The 25,789-nt window shown below is 37.8% G+C and overlaps 1 protein-coding gene across 4 annotated transcripts in view; it reads left to right on the top strand.

The window, feature by feature from the left end:
- The window catches only part of Phactr1 (phosphatase and actin regulator 1), a 535,805-nt gene that overhangs the window by 12,537 nt on the left and 497,479 nt on the right, over positions 1-25,789 (top strand). For all 4 annotated transcript variants that reach the window (XM_074082893.1, XM_074082891.1, XM_074082892.1 and 1 more), the window contains one exon: positions 13,682-13,828. In XM_074082893.1, the coding sequence (XP_073938994.1) occupies positions 13,682-13,828 (147 nt within the window). The remainder of the gene's footprint in view (positions 1-13,681; positions 13,829-25,789) is intronic.

The raw sequence follows: 25,789 nt of genomic DNA, 5'->3' as shown, positions 1-25,789 counted from the left end.
CACTGTTTGGTGATTAAATGGGTAGGTGATAGGCAGACAAGAAACTACTTGGCTTAGCCCAATTTTATCCTCGTCTTTGGAAAGACAGACCACACTCCAAACATCATACTGCAAGCCTGATTTTTACATTAGCCCTATTTCTGTCTCAGTAATCTAGATATGTACATTGAGGTTGCAAAAAGAAATGAGAGTGAGAAGAGGATCCACTATGTGTCAGAAGCTTTATATTTACTGTGTCATTTGATCCACAAAGAGGAAATTTATGGAGTATATGTTAGTATCCCCATTTTACAGATGAAGTAATCCATTTTCCACTAATCAATGGAAAGCTCACATAGCTGTATAAATGGAATCATAATTATAATCCTGAACATTTTGATTCTTCCCACTGCATTGTACATTACGTTGGTTACCACGGCAGTCCTAGCAAAGACATCATGAGCAGATATGTGGCGTTATACAGATGTTCATTGTCTCCACACATTCAATGGTAGAATATCTCAATGTTGTGAAATAAAAATATGGTAATAAAGTCATTTTGTGTATCTGTGCAAGAAGGTAAGCTTCATAAAAGGACACTTCATTTTTTTTAACTTGGGAAACTATCACAATGGGATCATGGCACCTCTGTCCCTTGATTTCAATTGCAGGATATATGACTTGCTTACAAGGGCCATCTGCCCAAGATTCTATGGGAATACCCATAACTTATTTTCCCTCTCACTATCAATGTAATGCATAATAATTATAGAAAATTTAAGCAATATAGACATCAATAAAACAAAACAAAGCTCAAACAGCTCCATCATCTAAAATTAGGTATTCCTCACCAGTTGATGAATATTCTTACATTCTTGGTCACACACATGTGCATTTTTTAAGCTAAATCAACTTCCTCAGATTTATGATCTTTAATTTTCTCTGTCAACATTAAAAATAATAAAAATTCTAATCCCCTCAGGGTTGTTGATTCTAGCTAATGCAGGAACAGTCAGATATAGTTAAGTTTTAGAGAAAGAAGGTCAGTTGTGCTTTGTTTTACCCAAAGGGTGACTTTGCCAGCTGGGTTGTGTCCCTGGATCTGTCCCTCCATTATTGACTAGACAGAACCTCTAACTAATACTCTGTAATCTGTTTACTATCATCAGACTATCTGTAGGCACAACAGAAGGCAAATAAAGTGCCCACCTAATCTACATCAGGCAGGTCCTCCCTCTTAGACTCATACATTTAGGAAGTTCTATGTTACCCCCTCCTCAACCACAGTATGTTTTTATTCCTACTACAGATGGATGCAGCTCTTTGTATTATCCACCAGGAACAAATGCCTAGATCTTTCTAATGTTTCATTTAACCATATAATCAAAAAATGATAGAACATTTGAGCCAAAAAATATTAACTCAACTGGCTCATTTTACAGATGATAAAACTGAGCTTGGGAAGAAATGAAACACAAATATTATTTATTAAATGCCAGAATCTATATATGTTTATCTCACCTAAAACCACAAATTTATGAGTTAGATATTATTGCTCAGAAGAATTTTTTTAAAAACTGACCTAATCTCATGCAACTATGAAGAGGTGGAGGCAGAATTCAAACATTCATCTTTCTGACTACATAGCTTTCCCATACAGCATCCAGCTACCAGGAACAAGACAAAACCTAGTCTCTTGATGCCTAGTCAGATGTTCGTATCTTTATACCCTGTTGTCTTCTTGTACATGGGCCTCAAATGAATTCAGGCCCACAGCTTTGCCTCTGAGGTTCCTTGCAAGTGACCAACTCTAGTAGTTTGCTACACAAGGATATTTCCAAGTATTTATTACCCTTTTGTATGTAGAACATGAATTGGAAATATCAGAACCTTTAAATTTTAAATTATTTCATTAATTATCATCTATATTGAAAAATCAACCATGTAGAAAATACAAAATTAAAATAATAAGGCTTGCTATCATTTGTACTATTAAATGAGATTAGAAAAGTGACTGTATATCTTAACCAAGCATGTTCAACATCTAAATAATAGAAAGCTGCTTGAGTTTATATCTAACTCAATTCAACATACAAAGCTCAAAACACACTTTCCTTTTCTAATCTAGCATGTTTTAGCACCCAGCCCCCAGCCGCTCTGCACAGTGTCTACTTTAAGAAACCAGGAGGAAAGGAAGGAACGAACATTTGCTGCCCGCCTACCTTTTGTCAGGCTCTGTGTTAGGTGTTTTACATATATTACATAATGCTTTATCCTCCCAAGGCCTGTGAGAGGGTTCATTTTATTTCTAGTTCACATATAAAGAAACCAAAGCTTGAAAACTAACTTTTTTTTTAACAAGGTCTAATAAGCATTAAACTTGGGAAATATGCCAGGATTTAATTTCACAGACACAGCGTTTCTTGGAAGTGGCTAGTAATAATAATTTAAACTCAGTTATGTTTTTAAAGAATTTCCTTTGCCAAAGACATTAGCTAGATTAAATATTTAAATCTTCATAGCAACCCTAAAATGCAGATTCTATGTTAGTCTCAACTCATAGATGTATAGAGGTAGGTGACATGTGTGAAATCATACACCCATTAAGTAAGGGATTTGAATGCATACTCTAAAAATCTAAGGTTCAAGCCTGTATTGTTAACCAGTAGTTCATATTGCCTGGAAGGATTTTAATATCCTCATTATCTTGATTATGTATTTAGACAAAATGGAAATTACAAAGTACCACAAGGTTACCAGAGATAAAAAAAAAAAAGAGGAATACTCTCCTAGTGGTAATCTAGGAGCAGGGGAATAAAAGTACCTCAGCCATAGAAGTCAGGCACAGCTTGGACATGCAAAGATGGGTAAGAGGGCTGATGGAGTGGCTCAAGTGGTAGAACACCTGCCTACCATGATGCCCTGAGTTCAAACCCTAGTACCAGCAAAAAAAAAAAAAAAATCAACATAAAAAGATGGCGAAAGAGGGAAAAGAAAAGTTTTCCACTGGAAAGATTTCCTCACCTAGTTTTTCTCTGTCTCTTTCGTGTCTTGAAATTTGTCAATTGATCCATTAAAATGGTTTAAGACTTGGGTTTTCTGATATACATGGGTAGCTTCTAAGCATTTAGGATTGAGAACCTGTGTATTACTTATCTATTTCTGCATATCAAATTACCCCAAAACTTGGTGGCTTAAAACAACAAGCACTTATTATCCCAAACATCCTGTGAGTCAGAAATTCTGTGTTGTCTTAAACAGGCATTTCTGGTCCAGGGTCTGAAGTGACAGTCAGAGGGTTGTCTGGGATTGCAGGTGTTGTCTGATGGCTTGACTGGGAAGTCCAGGTTGATTGGCTTCTTCATGTGGCACTTGTTAAGAAGCTTTGGTCCTTGCTTGTGAGCCTCTCCATAGACTGCCTATGCCTGTGACATTGCAGCTGACTTCCCCAGAGCAAGGGATCCAAAGGGAAAGTGAGAACAAGATGTAAGCTACAATAGTTCTTATGGTCTATCTTTGGAAATGATACACACCACTTCTACCGTATTTTAGTGATTGCAGAGAGCAACCTTGACTCAATGAGAGGGGACTACAGAAGAGCAAGAATGCCAAGGATTGGGGCTCATTGGGGTTATTCTGGAGGCTAGCTACCACAACATACGAGTCTTTAGGGAAATTTGTCCAAAGATACATAGAACATGACTCCTGGTCTTAAGCAGATTTGTTAATATATCTCATATTGACAAGGAGCTTTTATTTTTTTTCTTTTATTCATATGTGCATACAATGATTGGGTCATTTCTTCCCCCTTCCCCCTGCCCCCCTCCCTTTCCCCTGCCCCCTCCCTCTCCCCCCACCCCCTCACTACTAAGCAGAAACTATTTTGCCCTTATCTCTAATTTTGTTGAGGAGAGAGTATAAGCAATAATAGGAAGGACCAAGAGTTTTTGCTAGTTGAGATAAGGATAGTTATACAGGGAGTTGACTCGCATTGCTTTCCTACACATATGTGTTACATTCTAAATTAATTCTTCTTGAACTAACCTGTTCTCTAGTTCCTGGTCTCCTTCTCCTAGTGGGACAAGGAGCTTTTAAATTAGGCACAGTAGGCATCAGTTCAAAAGTAGTTAGGTATTCAAGCCTAGCTTGAAAGTCAGAGCAAAGTAGGGCCATATGGTTATAGGAAACAGGGATGGCCTGAAATCCCAGACTTGGCAATTTGAGAAATCCCCCTCTCTGCATATGACTGTATGAGCTGTAGATTTCCCAATCGCCCAATTCTATTTATATAGACTATAAAGTGAACAGTGCACTACTATAGTCCTAGAAGAAGGAATACATGAACTGGGACCAGTAGGAAACTGTGGAGCTGTAAACTGAACAGAAATGGTAGGAGTAAGGTAGTGACCTCCTCTTCCTTATGAAAAAACCTCCAAAATTACCAGAGATAAAAGAGAATTAATATCAGAGCTTTGTAAAGTGGACAGCAACTTTAATGGTAAATTGCAGCAGAGAGAACTAAGATGTACCAAAAACAGTTTCTCCAATTTTTTGGTTTTCTAGCAAAGTCTGGTTTTTGTAACAATGTTTCAGAATAGACACACTAAATTTAGTTGCAATAAAAAGCCAGTCCAAAGAACATTTTTTGGTTCAGTTTTGTTAGACCCATTTAAATTATGCAAACTGCTATCACAAATTGGGTTGATATTATAACTAATGACATTCATCTGACATTCATCCTCATCATTCACATTTTATATTTTCGACAAGAGTGATTTACGGTATCATCGCTGTACTTAGTGACATTGCACTGGATTTAATTGTAAGATTTAAAAGTTCTTATATTTCTAATTCATGTCAGGTACACAAAACAGTGAAATTTTGTCTATGCAGCCCAGATTCTTAATCTGCTTGGCTAAAGCACAGCAGAATCATTTCCTTAACAAAAATTCAAAGGTCTCCAATACATCCAGGACAAAATACTCCTGGTGGTACTACTGGGCTTTTGAACTCAGGGACTCATGCTTGCTTGGCAGGAACTCTACCACTTGAACCACACCCTTAGTCACTAAAATATTCTTAGTATCAAACCTCTGTTAGTCCACAGCCTGTAGGATTCTTGACAATGATGATTTTTCAGAAAAATTTGAATGAGGGGGCTCATCTTTAAGCTCCGCAAACGCTCCTAAATAGAAAGTAATAAACATGTTTTGTTTTTGTATTTTTTTATGTGTTATGTGTTTTCTTTGAAACACAGTCTTACAGTATAGGCTTTCCCGGAACTCACTATATTGCCCAGCCTGACCTCAAACTCCAGATCCTCCTGCCTCTGTCTTCTGAGTGCTAGGATTACAAGCATGCATCACCACTCTTGGCACTTTACTAGCACTTTTTAACTCTCATGGAAATAATTTAAAACTTACAGAAGAATTGCAAAAGTAAAATATCACAAGAACAAGATATTTTACTTGTTCTTTACTCTTTACTCCAGGTATTCTTTACTCCAATTCACCTTTTTGATGTCATCTTACCTGATTTGCTCTCTTATCTACCATTTCTGTGTGTGTGTGTCGTTTTCTATAACACAATACATCTATTAACTGCAGCAAATTTAACATTAATATTTCAATTTAACCCTCTCTTTGCATTTCAGTTTTTCTAAGTTGGCCCAATGATGTCCTTTTGAGTATTTTTTCTACTCCAGGGCAGAATCCAGGTCAATTCAGTCTGAGGTTAAGGTCCAGTCAGACCCAGTCTAGAGTGAGGCTTCTTTTGCCTTTTCTTTAATCTTTGCATTTCCACACATTTAAATTACATTTTAGAACTTTAGCATTTTGAACTATAAAGTTCTTCCTGCCCTTTAAAATAGACCACTCCTAATTTGGGAATTGTCTAACATTTTATCATGATTATACTCAAGCTTATGTCTTCTAGGCTGGGACATGACATCACATATTTCCCTAGATATCACATCTGGAAACACCCAGTGTCCTTTTGTAATTGGAGATGATCATTTCCATTGTCCAGAAACTTATATCCAATTTTTATCTGAAACTAACAGGTGTGTCAGAGGATACTTTAAGACCATGAAAATATTCAGCTCATCATCAAATGTCCCCACAGATCGAGCATGTATCATTGCTTCTTGCTTGATCTTTACTGTGATGCTTGCAAAATGATGTTTTTTTTCAACTCCTGCATTCACTCCCTCCTCATTAGCTTGCAGTATTCCAAGAGCAAGGGCAAGAGCCCCCTCCTTCCCTGCACTTATTTATTAATTTATTCATTCATGTGTCCATTTTTCTTACAAGTTGTCATCCATTTATCCGTTTATGAGGACCCTCATAACTGATGTCTCCTGTGTTCTTATGACACATCTCTTTCATTTTGATCTTTAATGACATAATAAGAATCCCGTTGTCATTATTCTTTCTTTGTTCCTTATGTACACTTCCATTCCAGTTATTTTATTATTATTATTATGTTATTGTTGTTGATAAAGCTCATAATGCTAGGAACAGAATAGTTAAAAGATTATGGCTCTTCAGTAAATAGAATGAGAGCTTAAAAGTAAATTTCTGACAAAAATACTGTAGAAATTTGGTATGGTGGAATATCAATATCACAAAAATAGCCCACATCATTAAAAATATTTTCATTAATTAATTTAATTTAGTTATTAATAGTGTGTTTCTATACATATTTAGTACTTATCTCAAAACCAATAATTTGCAAACAGATTTGTGTATCTCAATAAACTGGAAGCTTTTAAAAAAACTTATTTCCAGTGGTGTGTATCATAGATACATAACTTGACATGCACAAATACAAAAGGTGTAACTGGAACTTTTAGAAAGTAATCACCTTTTCTAAAAAGTACAGCCATCATAACTCAGATCAAGATACAGAATATCACACATCTCCAAATGGTTTTGTGTGCCTTCTCATCAACCTTCTGTCACAGTATATAAGCTTTGCTTATTCTGCACTTCATATACATAGACTCAAACAGTCTACTCCTAGAAATGCTTCTTTTGTTCGCATGCCTTTGAGATTCATCCCTGTTGTTGCTTATAGCAGTAATTCATTCTTTTTCATTTTTAAGTAGTATGGCACTGAAGATATTGCAATTATTTATGTAGTTTTGTGTTGATGACAATCTGATTGTTTCCAATATGAAGCTATTACAAGTAACTCTTCTATAGACATGCTTGACTGTCATAGCATATGTGCCCATTTACCTGTCTGTGTAAAGTTTGACAAGTTTATATTTCCATCAACAGTGTCTGAATGCTCTGTTTCTTCTATGTCCTCATCAACACTTAAGACTGAATAATTTTTAAATTTTAACCACTGTGGTTATAATTTTAATTTACCTATAAGTAATGGCACTGAATATCTTTTAATATACTTATTAGACACTTGGTCATCCTCTTTTTTTGAAGTGCCTAGTCAAGTCTTTTGCTCATGTTTTAAAAACTGAATTGAGTTGTCTGCCTTTTCATCATCATTTGGATGTCTGGTAACAAGTCATGTGTGTGTGTGTGTGTGTGTGTGTGTGTGTGTGTGTATACATACATATATGTGTAAATATATATATATATATACATATATATATATATATACAGAGAGAGAGAATTTTCTCTAAGTCTGCACCTTATTCCAACTCTCACAAAGGTGTCTTCTCTTCAATAACTAGTGCGTGTAGTTTGTTTATACCAAGTTGTTGCCTATATGAGCATAAAGATGTTTGCAGCATTCACCTAGCATTGTTTTAATGGCTACAAGACCTATAAATTATAACTCTTATTTAATTCATGATATTGGTAAGTTGTGTCTTCTTTTTATCTTTAGTAATACTGCTAGAGGTTAATCAATTTTATTGGTTATTTAAAGGAATGAGCTTTTTGTTTCAGTTATTTCTCTTCCCCCCCATTTCCAATTTCATTTACTACTTCTTTTATATCTTTATTAACTCCTTCCTTCTTCTTACTTTGGTTTTTTCTCCTGCTTTTCTAAATTCCTGAGGTAGGAACTTACATCATTGCTTTGACACCTTTTCTTTTCTAAGTAAGCAATTATGGCTATTAATTTCCCTACCTCAGCACTGTTTCAGTCAAATCCTACAGATTTTAGTATGTTACATTTTTAACGGTATTTATGATGAACAGAAATTCTTAGATTTAATGCTATCAACATGCTTAAATAGTTAGTACTTCTCATGTCATGTTTAAAAATCTCTGCTAAGGCCACAAAAATATTTTCCTATGAAAACATTATTATCTGTGTTTCACATGTAAGTCCATAATCCATTTAGAATTGGATTTTGTGTATGGTGTGAGATAGGGATCAAGATTTTTTTTCCACTATGTGAGTATCCAAGAGAGCAACACTATTAATGAAAAAGCTCATCTTTTCCTCACTTCCTCACTACACTGCAGTGGGATTCATGTTATAGTGAAATGATTGCTCATGTGCACGTCTATTTTTGGGTTTTCACCCTTTCATTTGTCTATTTACACTTACAATTCTTTTTGTATTCTATGTCTTTATAATAAGCCTTAATGTCTCCTACTATAAATCCTCCAGTTTATCCTTATTTGTCAAGATTGTGTAGACTACTCTTCTCCCTTTGCATTTTCATGTGCATTTTAGAATTAGCTTGTCAAAAAAAGTCTGAGACTTCATTTGAATTGCTTTGAATCTATAGGTCAATTTGAAGAGGCTGATGCCTCAACAGCTTTGTGTCTTTCAATCCCAGAATCCCAAGGCATACTCATGGTATGTTAGTGCTTTATAGTTTTTTTTTTTATACTGTGGTTTAAACTCAGAGTGTCAGGCTTGCTAAGCAGTCACTTTACCACTTGAGCCATTCCTCCAGCCCTTTTTTCTTGAGTATTTTCAGGATAGGGTCTCATGAACTATTTGCTGATGTTCGCTTTGAACTGGGATCCTCCAGATCTCTGCCTCCTGAGTAGCTAGCATTACAGGTATGAGCCACTGGTGCCCAGTTGCTTTATAGTTTTTCATGTAAAGATCTTGCTTATCTTTTGTTAAATTTATTCATAGATATTTGATGGCTTTGATCCTATTCTAAATAGTACTTATAAATTTTTATTTCTAATTTTGCTAGTATATAGAAATAAAATTGGCATTTTTATGCTAACATTTCATCCAGTGGCATTGTAAAATTTACTTCTTATTTCTAGTAGTATGTTTAAGGATTTTTAATGTACACAATCATAATGGATATGACTAATAAAACTGACAGATATGACTAATAAAAGTTTTATTCGTGTTTTTCAATCATTTTCCTTTTAAATTTCTTTAAGCTTTATTATTTAACCAAGTCATCTAGTATAATATTGAATAGAATGGTGAGAGTGGACATGTTTGGGAGACTTTTGAAAATCTGGGTATACAGGTCTCATCCTTCAAATTCTGATTCACTAGGTTGGGAGCCTAGAAAATCCACATTTAAAGCCAGGTGTTATGGCACATACCTGCAATATCAGCATTCAAGAGGATTGTGAGTTCAAGGCCAGCTTGTGCTACACAGAAAGACCCTGTCTCAAAACAAACAAATAAATAAGAAAACCCACATTTTACAGGTGTTCCAAGTGATTCTGATGAATGGGAGTCCTAGAAACACACGTTGAACAAAAGTTTTAAAAGATAAGTTTTATTCACCTGAACTTTCTTAATAAGAACAGAATATTGGAATGGTGGAGGAGATGAAAAAAGTAAGAACAGAAAATTGGATCCTTGTATTTGTCATCTCCATCCTCTCCCATGGCAGTGACAGATACATAAAATATTACTTTACTGTGAGCACCTATTGTGCAACTTCTCTTAATTTGTCTCTACCTCTGGAAATAATATGCACAGAAAGTTCCAGAGTTTTAAGATGTTGAGTGGTTTTAGAAAAGAAAAGGGAAATTTTCATTTTACCAGAGCAGCAGTCATATCTTAGAAAGAAGAAATAATTTAAATAAACTTTATTTGGAAGTTGAGGTCACAACTGAATTCAATCCTCCCTATTCACAAACTCACATTCACCCAGGCTCACATGCAATCATATGGGTGCTGTCACTTGATGGAAACAATATGGGCAAAAATAAAGTCTGAAGGATGCAGAGTTACAGAAAACAGATTTGGATAATCTGAAATTACATGGGAGAAGTGCAGATACCATGTTTCCTAAGTATAATTAGTTACAAATTGAAAGAAAATATATTTTCTGAGACTAAAAGACAAAATATGGCATGAATATTTATGGAAAAGAGTGGAAATACAACTGATTACAGAGCATTAGAAATAGGTAGGCCCTTTGCCATGATGTTGTCTGAGTCTTGTACTTTTGTAGGTGAGGTGACTGAGAACCACACTTGCAGAATGAATTGCCCAGTATTACTTGCTGAGATAATGCTTATACTGTGATCAGCACTCACAATCCCTGACTCCCACCCCAGGGACATTTCCATGAAGTCATTCAATCAAATACTTTATGATAAAAAGTCATGAATATGAAAGGAATCCCAGAGAATAAAAAATGTGGAAACATTGTGACAAGCTCACAAACAGAAATCCTTCATAGAGGACTTATATAAAGATATGAGGGTGATACAAGAAAAGGGAGTGATTAGGGAAGGAAATTGTTAGAAAGAACTAAAGAAAGACTTGACAAAAGACAAAGTGAAAAGAGAATAGAAAAAAAGAGTTGAAAGACAAAGTAAAAGTGATTTAGGGAGGCCAAGAATGTAAGCTAATAATCAGAAATGAAAATACAAAAAGAATTCAAGAGGATGAAGAAAGATGTATTATTTTATGCCTGTTTTGTCAAAAGTATATCTATCTAGCATTACTCCAATTGCAAAACAGCCTATAGTGAAAAAGAGTTCATTTAACCCCTTTAAAGAAGGGTAAACCTAAAGTGGTAGCAATATTGAGTTCTTAGTCCTCTAAAATGTTAAATGAATAAGAAATAGCAATTCAAAGATGCATTTCTCTATATCAGGAGCAATCAAAATATAAAATCAAAGAAACATTGGGAAAACTAAGGCTAGCTATTCCTTCAGATGACTTTACCATTTTTCTACAGACGTGGCTAATAAATGACAATACAAGGGGACAGGGAATCCCACACATTTTGAACAAATAGCACTGCCTTAATTCAAAGGAAACATACTGTATACATTATTCAGAATTGTTTCAGTTTACTTCCTTATTGTTTGCACTTCCTTAAGAACTTAACCCTAAAAAAAAAAAAGAACTTAACCCTACATATGTAATTATAATATGGGTCTACAACCTTATTAGTCATAAGGGAGAATATACACATATTCTATGCAAATACTATGCCATTTTATATTAGGAACTTGAACATTTAAGGATTTGGGTATCTAGGAACCAATCCCTTGGAATACTGACTATAATTATTAAGAAATAGAATTTAAAACATAGGTTTTGAAATCTGGGGGAAATGGATTTAGTCTGTAATTTGCTCATTAGTTATTTAGTCTTCATGAACTCCTTTTTTTTTCTCTTCTCTCCTTCTCCCTCCATTTCCTCCCTTCTTTTATTCATAAATATCCTTTGAGCATTTACTATGTGCTAGGTTCATATCATAAATGCATTATAAAGAAGAACATGGAATGTTTATAGGAAAGAAATTTCCGATATGCCACATGAGTATAGATGCAGATGCAGAAATAAGCCATACTTGGGCAATTCTCAATAGACTAGAGGTAAATAATGGGATGAAGATGGACAGACGGGCTTGGGGGCTGAGGATGTGGAGCAGTTGCCTACCATGTGCAAGGCCTTGGGCTCAAGCCCCAGCACTAAATAAAAGACAACCAAGATGGAAAGACAGGTTGAAGCTGAAGTCAGGCTGTGAAGGGTACTGAATACCATGACAAGCAATTTCAATTAGTGTGCAGAGAACTGGCTAATAATTATGAATCGAATGACTAAAAGAGTAGTCAAGTACTGGAAGGGGATACTTTCAAGAGAAATTCGTTACTAAATACTTCAGAGAAATAAAGGGATGACTATGACTGTTAGAAAGACATTAGTAACCTTTCAAAATAACTTTGGTTGGGAAGGTGAGACTAAAAACCAGTGTTACAGATGAAAGGAGGGGACTGGGAGTAAAAACTGGAGCCAGGGGCCAAGTGTCCCATAGAACATTTACACAGAATGGCAAGGAAATAGCATGACATAGAGGAAGCAACAAGACCAAAGGTAGATCTGTCTCTCCTAAAATGAAGAGTTACTATGCATGTGTGAGTTGAAACACCACTGAAGAGAGATCGAAGATCCAGGGTGAGAGAAGATAAGATGAGAGGGAACTGACACCTGAAGTAGTCAGGGAAGCCTTGCAGAGCCAAAGGAGCACTGCTTCCCCTGAGACTGAAGGGCTGGACTCCACACTGAGCTGAGCTGAGATCTCCTTTGTACCATGCTGAAAGCATGGTAAGGTGATCTGAGTACTCCACTTCTTAGATGTAAGTGGCAACATCAGGGCTCAAAAAGACCAAGTGCCTAAAGATCAACATAAAAGAGTTTAGCTCATCAATAGTTTCAGTGGGAGCAACAAACCATCTAAATTGCACCCCAGAAACCTTTCTGATTCTTCTGCTGTGTTGTGTGGAGTTTCGCAGGGCAGTAGAGCAAATGTTCAAAAAAATGTATTGTCCCTTTATCTTAACCTCTCCTTCAGAAACAGTACAAAAACTACAGGTCCAATCCAAGGACCATTATTTGTGCTATGCATGACCAAATAAAGTAAGTTTAAGGTTAAAATGGATGGGTGTTTATGTAGAGATAAATGCATCCTAGAAGTTAGTAGTTGTAGAAGAAGGCCAGTCACTTCTGGGTGAATATGCTTGGTCTACATTCAAAATATCAATTACAGAAACATTACTGCTAAAACAGCTCCCAAACTTGTGTACCTTCTGCCTCAAAGTTGTAAAGTGGAAGATAAGAGAGTTGCTAAGAATTTTTATCTCTGCTTGAGCTCCTTCTTGGGGAGAAGGGAAACAGAAGGCTGCCCTGGGCAAAATGACCTTCTTCATAACCAAAGGACCAGGACTTGCACCACAGGAGTGACAACTGCACACAGGGAAGACCAAAGCTGGGCTATGTGGCCTGAATCCTCAGACTGCAGAATCCTGCGGCTTAAGGAGACCTTAGTGTGCACTGGAAAGCAGTGTGAGTTTGGCGGGACAGGGCACAGTGCTGACTGGGCATCTTTGCTTTGGAGTCTTCCCGTTAATTTTCATTAGCCTATCTGTGCCAGCGGCTGAAACTGGGGCTGCGGTGGCGTGTTGGTCTAGAGCACGGACCTCTTGGCCCAGTGCTGGGACAGGAATGAGGGAGAGCCCCTGGCTCAAGCCAGGGACAGCCGGATCTCTGCTCCAGTCCACAAATCCTTAACGGGTCTTCTTTCTCTCCCTTCACCCTTTTCTCTCCTTTGCTCTCTTTCTTTCTTTCTCTCTCTTTTTTTCCTTTTTCCCTCTCTTTCCTCCTCCCTCCCTGTCCCCTTTCCTTCCCTCTCCTATCCCCTCCCCTCCCCCTTCCCATGTGTGTGAGCCTCTTCCTTTTCCCTCCTCCCCTTTTCCGCCTCTCTCTCTCTCTCTCTCTCTCTCTCTCTCTCTCTCTCTCTCTCTCTCCCTCTCTCTTCATCTCCTTCTCTCAGCTCGCCGGGCGACCCTGCTCCTGCCTCCCACATTAATGGCGGCATCTTCGGAGGATGATATAGACCGGCGGCCCATCAGGAGAGTCCGCTCCAAGAGCGACACGCCATACCTCGCCGAGGCTAGGATCTCCTTTAACCTAGGGGCAGGTAAGGACTCCCCTCTCGCCTGGCTCCAGGAACCTGCCACCTCTGTGCTGGCTGCGCCCCCTCCCCTCCTTGGTCCCCCCCACACCTACTGCCCCGAGGTGCCCTACCGGCCCCCGGCGCCCTGCGCTCTCACTCGCTCTTTGTGTCGCCGGTGTGGTGCGAGGACCTTGTGTTGCAGAGGTGGGGGAGGGTGGCGCGTGGAGCCCCACATCCGCCCAGAGTGACACGCGGGCTTTCCCCTTCCAGGAAGAAAAGAAAGTGTTGTCAGGGATAACAATGATCTTGGGGATGCCGGTGCGCGTGGGCAGTGGGCGGGAGGTGGGGCTGGGGGGTGGCAAGCCTCCATGGGTGAGGCTTGCTGACAGAGCCACTACCGAGTGGAACTTGTTGGTGACATTCAGACTCTGGTGATTTTGACGGGTGGATGCTACAGCTGCGGTGTTGGATGGGGAGAGGGGGCGGGGCTGGCTGCGGGGTACTGAACCTTTTCCTGGCGCCCAGCAGTTGTAAAGCAGCGCTGGTGGTAGTAATGAAAGCATGGTGTACAGGGTGCGGTGCGTGCGTGTTAGGTGATTTGATGCTATCACTGGAATTGGTGCTCAAAGTGGCCCGGATAGTGAAAAGGGTAACTGAGGTAGAGGAGGAAGGGGAGAAAGGAGAGAGGACTGAAGGGAGGAAGATGGGGAAGGAGGGAAGGGAGGGGGAAGGGAAAGAAAAAAGAAGGGAGGGACACAGGGAGAGAGAGAGGAGAGGACAAACAGAAAGAGGACTGAGGGATTTAAAGAGTCAAATGCTTCATTTCATCTGCTCACTTAAGACCACTTAATAAGAAAGGCCAGAATCTGCCATCTCCACTGCTGTTGCAGACTCACTCCCTGAGTGAGTTTCTGTTTCACTGGGAGGAAGAAAACTAACTTCACACTGCTGCTTATTCTGAGTAACTCCTGAGTCTCAACCCTAGCTGTGTCTCTTCCTCTCCAGGATCCCTTATTATTTTAACAACTCTGAAGAAAAAAAAAAAAAAAGCACTTTCCTGAACACTAACTTTCTAAATAAAAATTTAAAAGCAGACAATACCTTTTTCTTTGGGAAACTATACCCTTGAAAATGGAACTGAAACAGTGTGTGTGTGTGTGTGTGTGTGTGTGTGTGTGTGTGTGTGTGTGTGTGTTGGAGCAAAGAAAACCTTCAAATAATGAGTATGTTATGTCCTGTTGAGAAGTTTGGACAAAAGAGAATAGTCTTCATAGAGACAGGAGATGCATTGACTAAGCAATCAAATCTTTATGGCTGAAAGAATGGGAACTGAATGTGTCAGAGTAGCAAGTTGTTTGGAGAGTGGTTTTCCTGTCTTAGTGATTTGGTTCTTTAAATCACTCCTATTTGGTCACTTCTTAAATGGCTGTTTCTGGCTTTGGGGCTGAAGAAAAAAGGGCTTCGCTGAGGAAGGTCTGATCATGTTGCACCAGTTCATGGTGCTTGCTCAGAACTGTTTGTCCTTGCTTGTTTATTCTAAAGTATGGCTATGGGAGGATCTTTTAAAGAAATGGGAAGAGTAGCTTTTAGGAAGAAGGTTGCTTTCCCAGCCCAGTGACACTAGGAATTACTCCTTAGACCTCTTTGCTAACACACTCAGCTATATTCCTTAGTGTCTTTGGCTTCATACAGGAGAAAAGTGGTTAAAGCAGTTGGTAATACAGGTTGTTTGTCTTCCACTAGTACTTTTAAAACAAAATAATAAAGTAAAGCACTAAAAAGAGTTTCAAGTTTCAGCTACTACTCAATTACTCAGAGTCACTTTGCCAACAGATTAAATTCAGTGACTTGCAATCTTTTATTCTGGTTCAATTGCTCTAGAGTCCAATTAAAAGATTGGCTCAGGCAGGACTTGTCTTCCTTTCATCTGAAAATGAACAAGCCAGACAAGTACCCAGTCACTTCTATCCGTCCTTTAAAGTACCCCAAAATGCAAAGTGGCAAGAAAGACAGAGGAAGAAAGAAATGTGGTGAAGAGGATGATACTGAAGGAGGGAGGGCCATCAGAGTTCTGTACTGTGGTCTGGGGAGCTGTCCTCTCCTGGTGGTGCTGAACTGAAGGTCAGGGAGGCAGAGATGTGACTGTCAAAGGGACAGCAAAGGGAGAGCTGCTCAGGCCCTCTGTGATGGAACTCCATGGAAAATATAGAAGATCTAGCCACCAAAAAATTTTCTATCCCTACCCACCTGCATTTGCTGCCTGTTTACTACACCCCACGCCTACTGCTCCATTGCTCAAATTGGGCATTTTTTTGCTCTAGTTTTGTGCCGGCTGCTCACTCCTGGGGCTTTGTTTACTTTCCAGCTGGTTTCTGGTTGCCTTCCTAACAAAGTAAGATGTACTCACAGATGTGCCTTTCCCCCACATTTAAAAGTAATTGTAACCCCTGATTTAAAAAGGCAAGCAGCCTTGTTTATCTCCTTGAGTAGCAAGTTGTAATTAAACTATTAGTGTCATTATCAGCACTGCTAAACAGAGAAGGCTGCATACTTCCAATAAATTACATAATCCGAGCATAGTAAGAATTTTGTTTGTCTCTTAACAATAATTTATGAACAATTAAGGAAGCAAGAATTCCTCTTCCTTTTCTTTCCATTCTTCTCACGTTCCCCCAAACACTCAGTTATAGTTTAAGTTTATTCTTTCTAGGGAAATTCTTTATTATTTTAAAGTACTTATGTTAAATATTTGCTTTCCCAAACCCACTCAGTATGTATAAATTCACCCTTAATAGTTTAGAGGTTTAGCAATGATTCAATGAAATAAAGATGCATATGTTAGTTTTCTTGATTATCATGAAATTATTTGGGGTACCAACTTTGTTCAATTAATCTGTATGGTGATCAAATAAAGTAGACTGGGCATGTTGAATACTGATTAAATAATTAAGTAATTAATAAACTACACCCTGCCCCTGATAGTACTTACTAATATCATTTTGGAAATAACTCCACAGAGGGAATGAAGGATATACTCTTTTAACTGACAATCCCAATTCAGTCAAAGAATTGCATCAAAATGTAGGTCCTTCATCACTATACAAAGATACTAATTTCAAGCTTCAGCCTAACTGAGAGTAGAGAACAGAATTGTTGAACCATGTATTTTATTTGTCCAGAAGAGCCCCTTTTCTAGGTTTTAAACTTCTGTTTTGCATTTAGAAGATGCAAATGCTGATGGTGATTGTTTCTTGAAAATGCTAAAGAAAATTAAGTCAATGTACCCAGATACATCAGCCCTTGTGTAGAACATTGGAAATGAGGTGTTTTTCCCTGAAAAATTCAAGTGTGTTAACAGGACATTCTGTTCACACTGTTAGTAGCAAGTGTTTCTAATTGGGTTCTCACTTAGTAATGAACATCACTAACATTTAGCTTGAAGGGACTCACCCTGCCTTATGAAGTCATTCATTCACTGCACTGAAGTGGATGCAGTGGAAAGTTATGGCTTCTCTGCGGGTACTAGCCTGTGGTCTAATATATTCTATCTACTGTTAAAGCTGAGATGTTCTCTATAATTACACTATAAAGCAAATGAAAGTGTTATGGTAAGGAAAATAATTAAATCCCATCTATAATTTCTTAAAGGGATATCAAAGAAGAAAGGCTAGGCATCCTAATGATTTATGACTGTCTAAAGCAAACATAATATTGGGCACTATTGAGAAGAATGGGTACTTTTCTAATTAGAAATGGGACTTATTTTAATTCCTTATGTCACCCAAAGATAGTTGTTTCTGACTTCCCACTGGTCTCTTCCACTCTTTCACACCCAGAGGATAAAGAGAGTTAGGATTGTCTCGCTCTGGCTACATAAAAGAATGGGAGGGTCAGCTAGATGAAGTTAAAAGAAGGGTCTCAGGAGACCTCTTTCCTACTTTTCTTGAGAAAGAAGACCTTTATCCCTTAGCCAAATTAGGAAAGCCCATGGTACTGAGAAATGACAGCGCAGAATATGCTATCATCCCTTGGAAATGAGAATGGTCCCTTGACACATTGGGATATTGTCCTGCAGGACTGCAATTGTTTCACCAACCTAAAGATCTGCAAATCATCCTCTTTCTCTGAAGAAGTCCAGTGTGTTCCTCTCAAAACTTTTTGTTACTGATTTCAAAGCTGATCCTATGGGTTTGACTTTAATTTGGCCCAAACTCTCCTCTTAAGTGTTGCTTCTCATACTTAGTAGCTAGAATTCAAATTACTGACCTCATAGCTGACAAGAGGCTTCTATTGTGGGGAACTTCTGTCCTGCATGCCATGATAAAAAGCAGGCCAACCTGATAATCTCATTATGTCATGCATGAAGGTGATACTAATGATAACCCCAGATAATATAAATAATAAAAATGAGGTACAGGAAAGTAAGTAATTAACACTGTGAATATACAGAAAGTCCTTTTCTGCAAATAACTTGTCATTGTGTCATTGTCTCCATAATAACTTACATATTTATCTGACAACTAGAACATAAACTCTGTATTGGGGAATTAAATGTTCTCAGGACCTAAGGTGTGAGCATTATTAATTTTTTTAAACTTCTGACCATTGTGTTTAATATTACCTTATGGATAAATGATAAAATATTTCTTGTCCATGTAATTTAATTCCTTGGAAGCCCACAGAGTTGTGTTTTATATGAGAAATGTAAGGCCAGAGTCAGAAGAATTTGACTGTAATGCATCTCTCTACTAAGACTATGGGCAAGTGATTTAACCTCTGGCTTGATTCATTCAGTTTTAACAGGAAAGAATAAGATTCAAAATCTTTAAAGTCCCATTCAATCTAAAAATAACTGGTGTTTCTAACTTTAGCTGTATTACTGAATACATAGTATGCCACTGATTTTAATATAGTCTAATTTATGGTGCAAATAAACCAGAATAAGACAATTGCAATAAGAATAAAATATTTGATATAGCACAGTTATGGAAATATATTGAGTTAAAAGAAGATTGAATGCATACTATTTAGACACATTTCTACATAGCATATTATTAAAAACATTTCAAATTTGGATATTTGGGATTAGTTTTTAGCACAGCTAATGCCTATAAATATTTGTGGTATGATTGAATAAGATACAGGAAAAATTTTAAGAAAAATGAATAATCAATAAACTAAATATTAATCCAGTTCCCAACTGGTATTTCAAATCCTTTGGTAAATCCTTATCATTCAAATTTAAAAGATACATATTTTCCCTTTTACATTCATGTATTATTTATTTATTTATTTTGAGAGCCTGTACTGAGGTCCCCAGTCTTGCTAGGTCCCCATTCACTTGAACCATGAATCCCAATCCTTTTTTGGATTAGTTATCTTTGAGGTAGTGTCTTAAATTTTTGCCTGGTGCTGACCTCAATCTTCCATCCTGCAAAGCTGAGATGACAAGAGTCAGTTCCATACCCACCTTATTGATTGAGATGGGGTCAGCTAACTTTTAGGCTGGACTGGCCTCAAACCACAATCCTCGCAATTTCCACCTCCCAAGTAGCTGGGATTACAGATATGAACCACCAAAACCTCTTTATCTTTTTAGATTGCCAGGAAAGGTAAATATGTCTGCAGACCAACTAAATGGCAGGGTTCATCACATCTGTGATGCACCTTTTGAAATTCAAAGAGAATAATTCTCACCTCTTGGCACTGACCTGATCATGAACTATAAAGAACATTTTTCTTTTTTCTTCATAGGTATATAAGCTGACAGGAACAAATAAGATAGTGGTCATATGGAGTCCAGCAGTTACAAATTAATACATTTCAAGTATATATTTTAATACTAAAGTAAACATTTTAAAAAGTTACTTATGGAAGTACTCATATATGCTACTTCATGATCATTATTTAGTGTACAAGTAAAAGAGTTAAAGTAGAACAGAAGATAATTTGTAGAACTGATGATTTTTTCCTTGACTTAATGAAGTGAAAAGGGAGACAGAGAATAGAGTCAGTGTGTTATGAGAACAAAAGAAAGACTGAAAAATAAACAGCTGACACAGCATGGTTTTCATTGTGTGTGACAAGAGAAGCCCTGGTGTTTTCATAACTATCCCCACCCACTTTGGTGTGTGCCAAAGTGAATGTGATTTCGAGGGAGAAAAGTGGACCATCTTGACATTTTAAATGCTTTAATTTATAAGCCTTTTACATAATGAAGGATAGTTAAATGAAAGATAAAATCAATTTTATGGCCTTATTGAATGAGGATGGATTCCCATGACTTTCTACATAGGTTTCCAAAGGACAAGAGGGATGGTCTCACTAGTAGTTATTTAACATTTATGAATACAAGTGCTGGGTAAGTGCTTGTTGGTTTCCTGTTGATCTTTTTCTGCCACATTTGTAATCCTTAAACTAATATTTCAGCTGCAGAATCTCTGATAGTAAGGAGTTAGGCTCTAGCTGTAGGCCTGAGAATTCTATGTATATTGGTTTTGAAACTAGTTTAAACTTTATCAGTAAGCTCATTTGTCATTAATAGGCATGAAGAGACCTATCATTGCTCGGTTTCTATCAACCAAACCACATGTTGGTTTACTATTAAGTCATAGTTTAAACAAAGATCCAGAAAGACTTTATTTCTGTTGAGTTTCTCCCTATTTCACCTGGCCCTTTGTTTGAGGGGGCATGAGAAGAAATACTAATGTAATAATATTTAGTCAATTGACAAATATTAGTTGAGCAGTGAAATGGCAGGCCATTTTTTAGATACTTGGTACAAATTTATTGAACAAACCCAATCGCATCTTATCCTCATGAATTTTAAGTTCTAAAGATGAATTATGGTCAATAAACCGTATACGGGCTGGGTATCCCTTATTCCTGGGATCACAAGTGTTTCAGATTTGGGATATTATGGACTTTGGATATTTGCATGCACTTTATCACCTAAGTATATCACCTAATCTGAAAAATTTGAACTCCAAATTGCTCCAGAAAGTCAATAATGCTCAAAAAGTTTTGGATTTAAGATTTTTCAGATTAAGGTTTTAATATGTAAGTAAATTGTATAGTATGTTATAAATTAATACATTTAAAATCAAATGAATAAGGCAGGGTAAGAGTTTGAGGCCTGTGGGAGCAAGAAGAGGACTGGATTGCAGGATTGGCAACACAGAGAAGGAATTTGATCACATTTCATCAATGCAGGTGGGAGAATGAGCAATGTCAATGTGGGGTAGGGAGAGAGCTGAGGGAAGGCAAGGGGAAAGACCCTAAACCATGAGTACTCCAGGTATGTTAAGTATCCAGGTCATATGGAGTTGGGCAGGCCATCCCAAAGACTTCATTCTCTGTGAAGAGTCTATCCTTGAAGGGGTTTGAATGCAAGAGTAACACCATCAGATAGGTGTTAAAAGGATCGTGGCTTTCTGTGTTAAGAATACTCTACAGTGAAGCAGTGAAGAAGCAGGGAAACCAGCTTAGAGGCTATTCCAGTAACCCAGAGAATCAGAATGGCTCATCAGCCTGGAGCAGCAGAAGCAGTGAGAAGTGGAATATGCCATGTATACTTAAAGGTCTGGTCAATCAGCTTTCTGGATGGATTGCATGTAGGGTGTGAGAGGAGTAGAACAAGGAGTACTTCAAAGGCTTGACCTGGGCAACCAGGGCCATCTGGGGGCAGTGGGGAGGGGGCTGGTGAAATGATCAGGAGCTCCAATACAGACATGACAAGTATGATATGTCTATAGTTATACAATTCTCTGGTTAAAAATGAGGTCTTCTCTAGAAGTATTTGGTTTATTACTATATAGATAGATTTACTATATAGAGAACATCACTAATGTTTACTGTGTTGAGGACTTTATAAGCATTTGCTCATTTATTTCTCACAATGACCCTTTGAGGTTGGCATTACCATCACTGTCTGCATTTTATCCACATGCAAACTAAGTTGAAAAAGTTTAATAATTTAATGAAGATAGTACAGCCAATAAGAGGAAGAAAAGGAATTTGGATCACTTATTATATGACTCTAAAACCCGTCTTTCTATGTTCTTATTTTTTTCTTTGCAGTACTGGGGTTTTGAACTCAGGAATTCATACTTGCTAGACACACCCCCCAGCCCTTTTGGCTTTAATTATTTCTGCAGATAGAGTCTCATTCTTTTGACCAGGCTGGACTCAAACTGAGATCCTCCTATCTCCACCTCCCACAGGCACGAACCACCACACCTGGAAAACCCTATGGTCTTAATGGCCATGATTTACCCCCAGGAGAGAAAGCTAATATCACCAGTTTTGTTCTAAGGTCATGTTTCAAGCTGAACATAGCTGAAGGAAAGAAAGAGTTGGAAGTAGGACTGTATCCTAACATAGTAGTCAAAAACTTGTTTTGACTAGACCTCACTATAATCACCCCACATAACCCATATGTGTATTTATAACTGAAATAAAATCTTGCTCCAAGTGCTCTTATAAGGTACCCTGGTGTCTCCTGTATTATCCTGTCCCATCCCTTCTCACTCCATGTCATTCTCATATATTTTGATAATAAAAATGCTAGTTATGACACACCTAAATAATTTTACAGCTATTTCCAAACTCAAAACCAAATATTTTCAAGGAAATCCCACTTGATTCTTTTGTATGGTTGAGAGTGTGAGTCAAGGTGAAAGAGATGAATCTCAAACAGTCAGGACTTAGCTCTCAGGCACCAAAGACACAGAGCCACATTCAAGATATTTTTAGAAGCTCACAAAAATGTTTTAATTTCATATCAAGTTGGAAGGAAAAAACTGAATATAAATCAGCCTGTGGATCATATGTGTCTTTATAACACAGTAATAAATATAGTTCTTAGTATTTTTTATGTAAAAGTGGCTCACAAAGGCAAAAGTGCCCAGGGCCCACTGGTAAGGACCTCCCCTTCTGCAGCATTGCTGCGGTTATGAAGATGGACTCTGAGCTGATTCCCTGGTTCTGATGCTCATTCTGACACTTAACAGCTGTGACCATGGGCAAGATATTTAACTTCTCCTTGCCTAGGTTTTTTTCTCCTGCACAATGAGCCTAATGAGGGTGCTCTTCTTGGAGATTCATTCTGAAAAGCAAATAATCCGATAAGCCTGACCCATAGTGGGCCCTCTTTAGCATAAAGTGGAGAATGAGGCCCGTGTTGTTTCTCCTCTGTTTCATCTTTGTTCTATCCTTCCAAAGTATTACTCCATTACCCCTTAAAAAAAAGTTGATGCCATTCTAGTGGCTGCATCTTTGTCCTAGGAGCAGACCACTTGAGTTTCAAATTCAGAAATGCTCACATAAGGATAAGTTTTGTTGGAGTTAAATTTTGCCCATGTTTAATCCTTCTTGCTTAAACTACAGAATGAATAAAAATAGCCCAAAATGAGAACGGAATTCACTCCCAGACTCTGGAAATTAGGGAACTTTACATGAAAAGGAATGGCCTCATCTCTGACTAAAGGTGAATGGATCAACTTTGAAATATATTTTACAAAAGACAACATGGAAGTGAAAAAAAGCAACTGGAAATTATAACAAACCACTGAATTTGGAGGAGGTGCTGAGTGACAGGAGTGGAAAAAGACAAAGAAAGATAAGAAAAGAAGGAGTCAACAAGGAGGGAGGGCAAAAGAGAAAACACAGCTTTTTAGTTTGAGAAAGCATTGATATAGGTCAGGTGAGTGTATCAAACAGCACAGAATCTTAGGGCCAGGTACAGTGGCTCATGTCTGTAGTCCCAGCTTTTTGGGAGGCAGAAATAAGAAGATTGGGATTTCAGGCCAGCCCAGCCCAGGCAAAAAGTTAGTGACCTATCTCAAAGAACAAGCCAGTAACAGTGGTTCACTCCAATGCCATCTATGTGGCAGACAGAGGTAGAAGAGTTGCTGCCCAAAGCAAGACCCTATCTATAAAATAACTAAAGCAAAAAGGACAGGGGGGCATAGCACCAGAGGTACAGCACCTGCTTAGCAAGCATAAGGCCCTGATTTCAAACCCCAATGCTGCAAAAAGAAAAAAAAATCTTAATTTTAGCTTGGAAAGTTAAAAGGAACATTTTCTCTGAGTAACAAACCCAGTGTTCTGTGATGGATTTGGAGATCTGTCAGTTTCAAAACCCAAGTCCACAACTGATAAACTGAATTAAGTCTCATAAGAGCCTGTCATGTGTGAATAATATTCTGCCTAATTGTCATTGTTTCTTTGAGAACCAAGTGTGGAAAATGTGTTGCAAAGAGCCAAGCACTGATGTGGTCCGTGTAAGTGGGACAGTTCTCAATGTCTGCCTCTGGCAAAAATAAAGCAAAGGAATGAAAATGGGAAAAACAAGCTAATTCTCCCTCAAGTGTTGCCTTCGCCATGGTCCAAAACTCAATTCAACCTAGCAGTCCAAAAAGGCTGAACAGAACTCTTAGCAATGTATCCATTTAGAGTGTGTCCATGTTTCCACAATCAGTTCTCATCACTGTATGAAATGCGGTCTCCTTAGAATGTCATTATCACTAAGAGACAAAGTGCTTGAATTTTTCAAGTGGTTTTGAGTTGCAGAAATATTTAACTTCAAAGTGCTGCCTGGGCCTCACTTCTACTTCCCACTTGATAACAATCCTCAGAAAGGAACCTGTTATTTTCAAGTTAAAATGCACCTGTACCCCATGCCAGAACCATGTGGACTACCATGATGGGCATAGATCCAACTTGTTGCAAGATACTCAGCCAAACAACCAGTTGGTGCCCTTATTTCACAACCTCCTCTCCCATTCTTTACCCTCTTCCTTTCCCCCTAACTGAATGTCTTAATTATTTGCTTTGATCTTATAAAAACACAAGCAGAAGTTTCAAAGCCAAACCTTTATTTCTGAGAAGGAAAGACTTAAATGACCCCCGTGGATCTGTGGAAGTCGAGGGCTGTTCATTACTTCCCACTCAAACCATAGAATTACAGTTTGCACAGCTGTGGAGCCAGCTGCCCTCACTTACTGCACACTTTGCTCGTTCCACACTGCCTTCCAGCCTTGCTGTGTCTGACCATGGAGCTGGCTGGAATTAGCTAACTCTTTCAATAAGAAAAGTGACTTCTGTCCACCATTTTGCCATAGGAGTTCCAGCTCCCTTGCATGTGAAGAACTTGGTTCCGGAAACAATTTCTTCATGTTAAAGTTTTTCAGTTGAAACAGAATAGGCACAAACAAAATTATGAGTGGCTAGGAGTTTTTTTTCTTTTTTTTAAAAATTTTTACAGTACAGAGGCCTCTCCTAAAGATTTCATTCATAAACAAGTAAAAAAATTCAGCTAATTGTCTTGTGTTGGAGCTGTGATGCAAACTACACCAAATTCTGCTTAATCTGGCCTCCTATATACAGAGTTTATTATTTCACATTATTTTTATGCATGTATTTTACTGTATTCGACATAAAAGACATTTGGTTAATGGGTTTTAAGCACATTAGATGCTTGATACCATATTACAATGGTGTAAACTTTCACAATGACTGAATGCTTTTTCAGGTTTTAGAATGTCCAGGGTAGTTTTTCTTTATTTTCTCATGGAAGTTCAAGGTAAACATGCAGAAATAAGTCATTCATGTGGTTTCTGAAGTTTAGCCAAAGCATCTCTGACCTTCATGTGCCACTCAAACCTCACACAAACATTCTGCTGTGCTATGAAGCAACCAGACAGTCTTGTCAATAATTGCTCTAAAGGATACTTGCTTTGCTGTGACATGAAAATTCTTTGTTTTTCCAATGTTAACTCATATGTTTGCATCTATGGGTCAGGTAATATCCTTTCAGAAATCTTAAGAACATTTATATTTCTTAAACACAAAAGATTTGCTCTAATTTTTTTTTGTCTACCAAACTCTGAGTCAAATCACATTACCACTAGCTTATAGAACAGCAACCAAATAAATGGAGTATCTTTTAAGCCTAAGACCAAATGAATCCATCCATAAAAAAAT

This window comes from Castor canadensis, chromosome 8, assembly GCF_047511655.1.
Source record: "Castor canadensis chromosome 8, mCasCan1.hap1v2, whole genome shotgun sequence".
NCBI lineage: Eukaryota > Metazoa > Chordata > Mammalia > Rodentia > Castoridae > Castor > Castor canadensis.
This window is presented reverse-complemented; position numbering and strand designations above follow the sequence as displayed.